Source organism: Nannospalax galili, unplaced genomic scaffold (genome assembly GCF_000622305.1).
Source record: "Nannospalax galili isolate Female #2095 unplaced genomic scaffold, S.galili_v1.0 scaffold1812, whole genome shotgun sequence".
In the NCBI taxonomy this organism is placed as follows: Eukaryota; Metazoa; Chordata; class Mammalia; order Rodentia; family Spalacidae; genus Nannospalax; species Nannospalax galili.
Window position 1 is genome coordinate 71,182 of NW_008331838.1, and position 11,445 is coordinate 82,626.

General features: G+C 44.2%; 1 protein-coding gene across 1 annotated transcript; it reads left to right on the forward strand.

Moving 5' to 3' along the window:
- Positions 1-10,285: 10,285 nt before the first annotated feature.
- Positions 10,286-11,218, forward strand: LOC103729062 (olfactory receptor 2T33-like). The gene has a single exon (XM_008827038.1). The coding sequence runs from the start codon at positions 10,286-10,288 to the stop codon at positions 11,216-11,218; it is 933 nt and encodes a 310-aa protein (XP_008825260.1).
- Positions 11,219-11,445: the final 227 nt, after the last annotated feature.

Genomic DNA, 11,445 nt, shown 5'->3' on the forward strand with positions numbered 1-11,445 from the left:
GAATAGGGGCCATGAAGATGGCTCAGTGTGTAAAGGCACCCATTGCTAAGCCCAGAGGCCTAAGTTCAATTCCCAGGATCCACATGATAGAGAGAACTGACTCCCCCCAAGTTGTCCTCTTGAACATTCATGTCATGGCACACACATGATCATACACATGCACAAACATGTACACAAAGTTTAAAAGTCAAATGTTAAATCTACCATATGATCCAATTATACCACTCCTTGGCATATACCCAACAGACTCATCCTACCACAGAGACACCTGCACAGCCATGTTTGTTGCTGCTCTTTTCACAATAGCTAAGAAATGAAAACAACCTATATGTCCCTCAAATGATGACTGGATAATGAAAATGTGGTACATTTACACAATAGAGTTCTACTCAGCGGTAAAGAAAAACAAAATTAGAAAATTTTCAGGTAAATGGATGGAACTAGAAACTGTTATACTAAGTGAAGTAACACAGACTCAGAAGCCAAGTGACATATGTTCTCTCTCACTTGTGAATCTTAGCTCCAAATCCTTAAATATGACTATATTTCCTGGTGTGACTGCAGGAGCCAGGAAAACATAAAGGAACCATGGGAATAAAGCGGGGGGGAGGGGATAGCAGGAGATGTGTTATCAAGGCGGAAATGGAGTAAAGCGGGGTTCTTTAACTGGAGAGGGAGTAGGGAGGGTTATACAGAAGAAGTGAGAGGTGAGATAATAGTGCTTAAATGGTGTGAAAACACAAGAGTCTCTTGGACTATCCTGACCAACAAATTGAAGGGAGGTTTCTCCTGCCTGGCTCTACGTTATTTGTTATATAGCTTTCAGCTATAAATATGCACTTGTAGATATAGTGTATGTGTATTTTTTAGTAGGACTTCTGTAGTTTAGATAATCTGGAGTCAGCAGGATCTGTGGTCCCTTGCATGAGCCAGAATTGTGGTCCCCTCCTGCGAGCTGGAGCCGTGGTCCCCACCAGTGAACCACAGTTCCACATTCCTCTGGTGGTAGACTGATGGTGGAGCAGATTGGAGGGTGGAGGACGTCCTGATGCTGGGCAGCAGCGTCAGCCTTCTCTGGGTGACTGCATTCCCCACAGCCCACTCCCCCAGTACCAGGTTGTGCATGGCAGTGATTATGTCTGTGTTGGGCTTATGCTGTGGACAGAGGAGGTCTCTGTCATTTGCAGATTCTAATCTTAAGAGGGCTGAGTCTGTAGAATGCACTTCCCACCTCCTCTGATGCTCAGCTACAGTCTTGAGTCCACATGTGGTCCTGGACATCCAGGCCTTGATGCTGGAGCCCCCCATTCCCAGGCACCCAGAGTTTTCCATTATTTTTCTGTTACTCTTCTACAGTTCCCGCATGCCTTCACCGCTGCCCGAACTGAACTTCTAGAGATAAAAAACAGTCTGGGAAGTTAAAAAATAAAACACTTTAAAAACATTTAAAAATTTCTAAAAAACACTTTAATAACTAAACGAATATAATCCTCAAACTAAAAACATGTGATTTTGAGAATGTAAATTTGCAATTCTATATGTCCACTATAATTTTTGAATATTATTTACTGACAAAACTTTACTACCAAGCTTCAACAACACTGTGAAATTTGTCACTACTCTGTAGGGAGTTTGGCGTTCCCTCCCTTTCCAAATTCCTCAACCTATACTAACGTTTTCAATGTAATCACGCATTTTTTAATTAATTCATTTTTATGTGCATGAGTTATGCCTGAATGTAAGTGTACCCATGTCATGCAGTGCCCATGGAGGACAGAAAAGGGCATCAGATTCCCTGGAACTGGAGTTACGGACAGTTGTTAGCCACCATGTGGGTGCTGGGATTGAAACCCAGGTCTTCTGCAAGAGTAGCCAGTGCTCTTAACCATTGAGCCATCTCTCCAGACCCTAATCACACTTTTTTAAAAACATGCTAGTAAAATGTTTTAATTTAAAAAAATTCGTAATTTAAAAAGATAACCTGGAGTCCCACTTGAACTTTACCTAAAATTTCTTGTTTTTCTTTTTTAACAAAGCCAAAAAAATATTAACAATGGTTCCTAAGAAAAAGAAAAAAAAGCAATTAAACAGAATGGTGGCACTTCATTTGCAAAATATAAGAAACAACTGTTCAGTGAATAAAATGTCTAACATTAGCACAATGGTCATTTAAAATGCTGTTAGGGGGCTGGAGACATGACTCAGTGGTTAAGAGCACCAACTGCTCTTGCAGAGGACCTGGGTTCAGTTCCCAGCACCCACAAGGCAGCTGACAACTGTCCATGACTCCAGTTCCAGGGAATCCAATGCCCTGTGGATCATTAGCGACCATGGGCATTGCACAACATTGGTGCACTTACATACATGCAGGCATAACACTCATACACATAAAATAAATAAATAAGTATGTAGGAAGGTGTCCTGTACGTTAGTCTGGCTGAAACACAGCTAATGTTTGTTACCAATAGCACTCTCATGGCTTGAAAGAAAAAATCACTAACATTTCAAAGTCAAATAGCTTGAAATTTAACTTGGAATTCAGTATATGAGAGTGTAGCATACCTTGACCATCCAGAGTGAGATAGACAGGGGACAGATTTGCAGAACTACATTTTCCTTTGTACACCAATAACTTTATCTCCAACTAAGGCACAGAAGGAAAAGATAATCTATATATTAACAATATGTATATTATTGGCCTAATTGTAGATATATGAAAATACAAGTTAAAAATAACAGGAAAAGCCAAGCACAGTGGTTGCACACCTTAAATCCAAATACTTAGGAGGCATCTCTCTGTGAGATCGAGGCCAGCCTGGTCTACATAACGAGTTCCAGGCCAGCTGGAGCTACAGAGAGACCCCATCTCAAAAAACAAAAAAAGTTAATTAATTAAAAAATAACAGGAAACTAGAAAAATTGCACGTCAGGGAATCTACCAAGAATCTTCATGTTCAAGAAGTGCTCTTGCCACTGGCTATATCCCCTATCCTTTCTTAAAAACTTTTTTTGCTTGTTTTTTCGGTCATTTGGTTGGTTGGTTGGTTGGTGGTTTGGTTGGTCGGTTGGTTGGTTGGTTGACTGGCTGGTTGGCTAATTGGTTGGCTGGGTGGTTGGTTGGTTGGTTGGTTATCTGGTTGGGGGGTTGGTTGGTTGGTTGACTGGTTGGTTGGTTGGTGGTTTGGTTGGTGGGTGGGTGGGTGGGTTGGTTATTTCTTTGATGTTTTCTTATTTGCTTGCTTATTTGTTTGAAACAGGGTTTCAGGTAGCTCAGGCTGGCCTCAAACTCACTCTATAGTCCAGGCAGGCCTGGAACTTTCCATCCTTCTGACCAGCCTCCAAAAGAGCAAGAATTAAAATCTTATACCACTGGACACAGTCTTTACCAAGAATCTTAATCCAAGGGGGAAAAAGTACTGTCCATAGTCACAGACTTTTATAGAAAAAAAACCATAAGGTGCATCATGAAAGTCAGACAAAAGACCCCAGGGGGGATTGGAGGACACAAACCACAGTGGTCTCAGTGTTAGGGTCGGTTACTGAGACGAGCCTCCCCTTCATCCAGCATGGGCAGGAACTGGGGAGAACACTGCCAGATTGACACATAGCATGAGCTATGAACCCATTTGACAGTGAGTCACAAGGAAACCCAGGCTCATCCGCTGCAGAGAGAGGCCCTATGGGTCCTGGTGAGGCACCAGGCATGAAAAGCAGAGGACTTTCTTGGACATGCAACCCAACAGAGGCTTCAGGTGACTCCAGCCCCAGAAGGACTCTCCCCAGCAGGGAGGCCTTCCACCTGGTTGGACAAGTCTGCAGTGTGAGGCAGCTAAAAGATGATGATGTCAGGAGTAGGAAGGGAGGTTACTCAGAGTAGAAACCTCCTTCTCCATCTCAGGACAGGGACAGAATGAGGACAAGTTCTTGGCCAAATGTAAGGCAAATTCATGGCCTCTGGTCCAGACCCCAGTGGAGTCCGTGTTCCATCTGAAACCTCACAAGCACTGTCTGCTGTCCACAAGTCTGGCTCTCTGGGCTTCTAAGTGGCACCAGAGCTGTCTAGTAAACTGAGCTAACAGAATCCTGGGGATTTTCTATCCTACTTTCCCAAATTCTTCAAAATTTCTCCCACAAACCAGTTCCAGAGGCATAAGAACCCCATAGTCTCACTTATTCATGACTCTGGTTCCAATTTTAACAGGGTAGAGATTTGTTTCCATTGATGGTTTTAGAGGTTTCAGTCCAAAGTCCTCAGTTCTGTGGGTTCTGGGCCCAAAGTGGGGCAGCCCATCACAAGGGCAGGAGGATTCCACAGACGTAGCTCACCTCGTAATGGGCAGGAAATAGAGAAAGGGATTGGGGATCAGGTCCAACCTTCAAAGGCATCCCCCAAGCGACCTGCCTCCTCCAACCAGGCTCTGAAGCTCCCACATTTCCACCACCTTAATGTCTTCTCAAAACCTGAATCTATTGATGGATTGAACCATTGGTTCAGTCACAACCTTCGCAGGAGACACACCCAGACGTTGCTTTACTAATCTCTGCATTTCTCAAAGCAGTCAAGTGGGTCATCAAGATGACCATCTGCCACAAAGGCTCTTCTAGTAATAGTTTTTATTTGACAGACATATTAAAACAGTTATTTGAGGAAGCAGCTTACCTTTTACAGAAATGGCCAGGCTCTACTCCTTTCAAAAGTAGTCTTCATAACTTATATTCCAATAAATATGAGACCTTCTTCTTGCCTAGGTGTCAATCAGAAATAGATCAGAAGTTTTCTGATATCACTGAACTGAGGTTTAATGTTGAGTATAACCCAGTAACTTACCAGACTGACATGGTCTTAGTGACAGCAGAAGAAAGACTGCATTCTCTGGAATCGTTTTAGAGACTTACAGTTTTTTATCATCTATTGTCAACAGTAAAATTTTTCCTGGGGCTGGAGAGATGGCTCAGTGGTTAAGAGCATATACTGCTCCTGGAGAGGACCCAGCACCCTCATAGGGTAGCTCACAACCACCTGTAGCTCCAGATCAAAGGGATCTGACACCCTCTTCTGGACTCTGCAGGTACCTGCATTCATGTGCACAACCCCCCCATCACTCACACACACACACACACACGCACACACACACACACAACTAAAAGCAAAATAAATCTTAAAAAATAAAAAGTACTTTGGTGTTTGATTGAAGGTACAATGCATTTATGGATCTACAAATATCTTACATTAACTGAATGCTGTTTTTATACAATGAGATCAAAGTAAATGTTATTTATGGTGCATAATGTAATAACACGTCCGTATTGTGCTATAAGCATCTGAGGGTAATTAGCATATCAGTTACTTTCGGTGCTTAGCATTCTTCGTTGTAAAAACGTGCAGAATTCTCTGCTCTAGCATTCTTTGAACTAAACACTGTGTTTTTGTTAATACTAGTCTCCATACTATGTAATAGAATTCCAGGTGGAAGTCCTTGGTTACTATTCGCTATGCCTATAATCACCAATCTATTCAAATGTAAAGTTCAAAGAGTTCTTTGTGCACTGGTTTCAAGAATCCCTTGTACAACTGAAGAGCACAGTTCCAGCAGACGTCCTACTTCCCAGCCAGTTCACATCAACAGCTGTATGTTCAACCAGTTAAAATTTAGCAAAGTAGTGTGGCACAGATTCATTTTAGTTGTTTTAATCAGTTGACATTAGGCAAACACCTTCCCTTAAATATATATGAAATCAGAAGGCAAGATGTTCATTAGCAAATGCAGAAAGCAATGTGGGGAGATGTTTCTTAGATAAACCTGATGCTTGTCACTCTGTGCAAGCTCTGTAAAGAAACCTGTAAGACTGGTCTTTGTCCTTTCTTAGGTGGGTAGCCTGAGTCTCAAGGCATTCAGGTGACTACTGTTCAAACCATATAGCACAAACATTCAAAGATTTCAGCTGATCCAGCCCCATTAGCAAAGGGTAGCTTTTAGGACAGGTATTTCTCACACACTTTGCTTGTTCCCCATGTAATTACCAGATCTTTCTCAACATGTGGCTTATTGCTGAAGCGCAGGCTAACATGATTGATGGGTTCCCAGGAATGAAATAATTAATTTACATATACTGTCACATGTACCAATGTTAAAAGGCTAGTTCGCTTTCAAATTTGTCAAATCCTAATGTTTCTAATATGTTAGACAAATGGATTGGTTACTTCAGGGATCAAATATCCTGGGACTTGAAAACTAACTTCATGGAACTGATAAAGCGGAGAAAATATTCAGTCCTCTCCGATCTGCTACCTGTGCTCTCCCTGAGATTCCCACAGCCTGAGATGGGACGCCCGGAACTGTGGGCAGCTGCGTTTCCTGTTACACAGTGTTCGACTCTCCATGGTGATCCCTGCAGTCAGAACCACAGGGCTTTAGGCTTGGTCAGAACAGCAGCTGCTCCTGAGACAGGTGAGTGCTTGGACTCGGAGGTGCAGTGCTAGAACTTCCGGGGGTGTTCTCACAAGCTTTTGTTGTGGTCTATTCAAGTTCCATCATTTTAGAGACTATGTCATCATTCATAGCATTTTAAAAACAGAGACACTAATGTGTCTGCATCTCCTTACACAGCCTCATAGGATTCTCTGCCGTGTAGATTTTATAAAATTCACAAAATATAACTTTAGTCAATTATCATGATATGAAAGTTCGCTTGGGTTGCTAGACTGAGGCCCATGGTAGCAGCTTAGCAGTTCCATGACCATTTTTCTCATTTTACATTTTAGAGAAACTTGTAAAAGAAACTTATGGAAATGTAAGTTATTTTCCTTTTTCATTTGTGTTATTTCTTAGAACGAAACCCAGGACACATATCATTGGTTCCCAGGTACAGGAAAAGCTCTCTATTTCCACCCCAACTGGTTAAAAGATTATATAGGGTTTTTTTGTATTTCTGCCTTGTGACTGACTTTCAGAACATTTCAATTTGTAATACACAGCACAGAGAAAAGCCCAGATCTAAATTTGAAAACATAAGCACAGCAATTATCTTGTGTCCTTTCTGCTCACTGAGACCGCATTCTTTTCTTTTTTTTCTTTTTTAATTTATTGAGACAGGGTCCCCCTGTAGCCCCAGCTGTCTTGGAACTCACTGTGTAGACCAGACTGGCCTTGATCTCACAGAGATCTGTCTGTGCTGCCCAAGTGCTGGAATTAAAGGTGTATACCACCGTACTTGGCACATTTTCTATTCTTATGTGAATAATTTCATCTTATCAAGTTGAAATTATGCAAACAGTACTGATGAGGTTTTCAGGAGAACTGGGATGGGGGCATATTCCAACACTGAATGAAATAGATGCATTCAATGTTATCATTTAAATCCTTCATGCATACCCCTCTGGAACCAGCAATGGATTTCAATTAAATTAGTAGTAGTGGTGGTGGTAGTACTGCGTGCATGCGTGCATGTGTGCGTGCGTGCGTGCGTGTGTGTGCGTGTGCCCCTATGTGGAAGTCATGGGGACAATTTTGTGGAATTTGTTCTCTTCCACTTTTACATAAGTTCTGGGAATCGAAGTCATCTGACTTCTGTGCTTTACCCCTGAACCATCTCACTGGCCCTGGTGACGATTTTGAATAGATGAAAGTGAGAGTTTCTGCAGTTTATGAAGCGTTTCCTAGAGATCCGAACTGGTTGAGTCCTCCATTTAAACTACCTTGTTTTTTTTCTTATAAATCTGTAAGATAATGTGCTGGATAGCTTTAGTGTCAACTTGACACACCTGGGTTGAGGGAGCCTCAATTGGGGAATGCCTTCTTTGGACTGGCCTGTGGCCATGTCTGTGGGGCATCTTCTTGATTGTTGAATGATGTGGGAGGGCCCAGCCCACTGTGGGTGGTGCCACCCCTGGGCAGGTGGGCCTGTATTGTATAAGAAAGCAGGCTGTTCGGGGGCCAGAGGAACAAGCCTGTAAGCAGCATTCCTCCATGGCCTGTGCTCTAGCTCCTGCCTCCAGGTTCCTGCCCTGAGTTCCTACCTTGGGCTCCTGGATGAACTATGACCTGGGATATGTAAGCTAAATAAACCCTTTCCTCCCCAAGTTGGTAGTGGTCAGAGTGTTTTGTCACAGCAATGAAGAAACAAACTAGGACAGATAATTATACATCTTTTTATATAATTATATATATTTTATGAGTCTATAAGATAAGTATGTCCCTGTTTTAAAACACTAACTGGGAGCTTGTTTGGTATAAAAAAATGTGTTTGACTTCAAAACACCTACACTCATTGGGATTACACTAGATGTCTATTCTTCAGGTGTACAAGCAAACCCATGATCCTCACCCACTCCTGATGGGATGATTGAGTCCCTGGAATGTACCAACTGGGCTTTTATGTCATTTAAATGAAGGTATGTTGGATTTCCTTGGTTAAAACAACACCACTGTAATCATCTTATATAGTTTTCATTTATTCAAGAGTTTATAAAAATATTGATCTGGTGATATGCACCCATGATCCCAACACTCAGGAGGCTGGGACAGAAGGATTACAAGTTCCAGAAGAGCTTGAGCTACATAGCAGGACCTGTTTCAAAAATAAAGAATAAATTCAATTATTCCCTGCCTCCTTTTTGCAATAGCTTATTTTTGGTAGCAAAACAGCCCAGCACTGCCCTTCCCCAGGGGGACTCTGACAGATAGTGTGACCTATTTTCAACCGAACTTATCAATTATATGAAGGTTGGTCAGTTCATCTAACCTAGGCATTCAAGAGTCATTGTTGGGGCTGGAGAAATGGCTCGATTCCCAGCACCGACACGGAGGCTACGAACCATCCTTAACTCCAGTTCCAGAGGAATCCGAAGCCCTCTGACCTCCGCGGCATTGCACGACACAGGTGCACTCACATACATGTGGACAATACACTCATACACATAAAATAAATATAATAAATAAAATATTTTCTTTAAAAAAAAAGAGTCATTGTTGGTATAACAAGATGGCTCAGTGGGTAAAGGTGTTAGCTGTCAAGACTTGAGAATGATTCCCAAGACTCACATAGTGGAAGGAAGAACTGATTCCTGCAAGTTGTCCTCTATCTAACCTCCACATGTGCCGTGGTGAACTCATACACACACTAAAATAAAGGTAATAAAACTTTTAAAGAGTTTGCTGTTTATCGTATTTGCTTTTTTATTCTGAATGGCTTCCTTGATACTCAGATAACAGCTGTAGTGAAGCCTAAGAGACAAAAATTGAATGTGAGAAGTCAACCCTAGCACCTCAGCTCTTGTGTTAAACCAACTGATTTGAAAATCGTCTTCTCCCCTTGATTCTCCAAGAAAAAAATTAACTGGCCTAATACTATTTTGTGGTTGTGAAACCAGAGGCTGCCTCCTGATGAAATCGTCAAGGAGATATGCAGCAAAGCGGTGGGCAAAGTGCTGTGATCAGCACCACCGCGGTCCTAACAACTCCAACGGGGAGATGAGCGGTCAGGGGCAGTTTCATATATAATAGTCCAGACTCAAATAGAAAAATCTGACAGACTCGGGCCAGACCAAGAGCTCCTGGCATTCACAGTGTGAAACACTCTCCTGCGGTCAGAGGATCCCACAGCGAAGGGGCATGGAAGAGGGACGGCAGATCCAAAGGTCTCTGTGCTCTCTGTAATCACATATGGAAGAAAGAAGAAAGGTCAGGGCTTCATTGTGTTTTCAGTGTGTAGAGCAACAGATTGCAAAACTGCCCGTTCTTGTGACCTCCAAAATTATGTTGAATTTTGTCCTTTGAAATCACACATAAATTACATTTACCCGAGTAAATATTTTTTGTTATAAAATGGAAGTTTTGGGGGTTTTTGGGGGTTTGTTTTTTTTTTTTTTTTTTTTTTTTTTTTTTTTTTCTGAGACAGGGTGCCCCAGCTGTCCTGGAACTCACTATGTAGACCAGGCTGGCCATGAACTCACAGAGCTCCGCCTGCCTCTGCCTCCTGAGTGCTGGGATTAAAGGCACGTGCCACCATGCCCTGCTGAGATGGAAGTTTTTAATTTTTATTTTTGTTTTATTTTAGTGTATGAGTGTATTGCCTGCACATGTGTAAGTGCACCCACGTTGTACAGCCCCTGCAGAAGTCAAAAGAAGGTATTGGATTCCCCCGGAACTGGAGTTATCAAGGGTTGTTAGCCGCCATGTGGGTGCAGGGAATCGAACCCAGGTCCTCTGTGAAGGCAGCTGCAGGTCACTTTTTGAGCGGACACCAAGTTTGTGCATCCTCCTGTCTTCCAGCTTTGAGCAGAGCCATGGAGACTCCCAATGACACCACCCCGGCGTACTTCACCCTCCTAGGGCTCTTCGGCCACACTCAAGCCCACCTGTTCCTGTTCTCCGCGGTGATGGTGATCTTCACTGCCTCCCTGATGGGCAATGCCCTCATGATTCTTCTCATCCACGGGGACCCCAGGCTGCGCACGCCCATGTACCTCCTGCTCAGTCAGCTCTCCCTCATGGATACGATGCTGGTCTGCACCATCATCCCCAAGATGGCAGTCAACTACTTGATGCGCACGAGGACCATCTCCCCGGCAGGTTGTGGCTCCCAGATCTTCCTGTTCCTCACCCTGGCGGGGGGCGAGTGCTTTCTCCTGGCCGCCATGTCCTATGACCGCTACGTGGCCATCTGTCAGCCCCTGCGCTACCACGTCCTCATGAGCCCCAAGCTGTGCTTGCACCTGACCCTGGGCTCCTGGCTTCTGGGGGCCGCGGACGGGCTGGTGCAGGCGGGCGCCACCCTGAGCTTCCCCTTCTGCGGCTCTCGGGAGATCGACCACTTCTTCTGTGAGGCGCCCTCGCTGCTGCGCCTGGCCTGTGCGGACACCGAAGTCTTCGAGTCCTTCATGTACGTCTGCTGCGTGCTGATGCTCCTGATCCCGCTGTCCCTCATCTTGGCCTCCTACGCGCTCATCCTGGTGGCCGTGCTCCGCATGAGGTCCACCACGGCCAGGAAGAAAGCCTTCGCCACCTGCTCCTCGCACCTGGCCGTCGTGGGGCTGTTCTACGGGGCCATCATGTTCATCTACATGCGGCCCAAGGCCCACCGCGCAGGAGAAGGGGACAAGGTGGTGTCCGCCTTCTACACCATCTTCACGCCGGTGATGAACCCCCTCATATACAGCGTGAGGAACGAGGAGGTCAAGGGGGCCTTGAGGGAGTGGCTGCAGAAGGGCGTGGGGTGATACCAACCCGGCTCCCCCGAAGTCAGGCACGGTGCATTCCCAAAACACCAGCTTATCTGTTCGATTGAACTTACTTGTGTGAGCTCGCACTTTGACGTATCTTAGAACTTTAAAAATCTTTATTTATGTGTGTGAACATGTGAGTGCAAGGGGCCAGGAGCAGGAGTCAGATCCCCTGGAGCTGGACTTAGAGGTTGTTGTGATCCAACGGATGTGGCTTCTGGGAA

What these genes read in the sequence shown, in the direction of transcription:
- LOC103729062 (XM_008827038.1), top strand. Translation starts at nt 10,286, where the DNA reads ATGGAGACTCCCAATGACACCACCCCGGCGTACTTCACCCTCCTAGGG.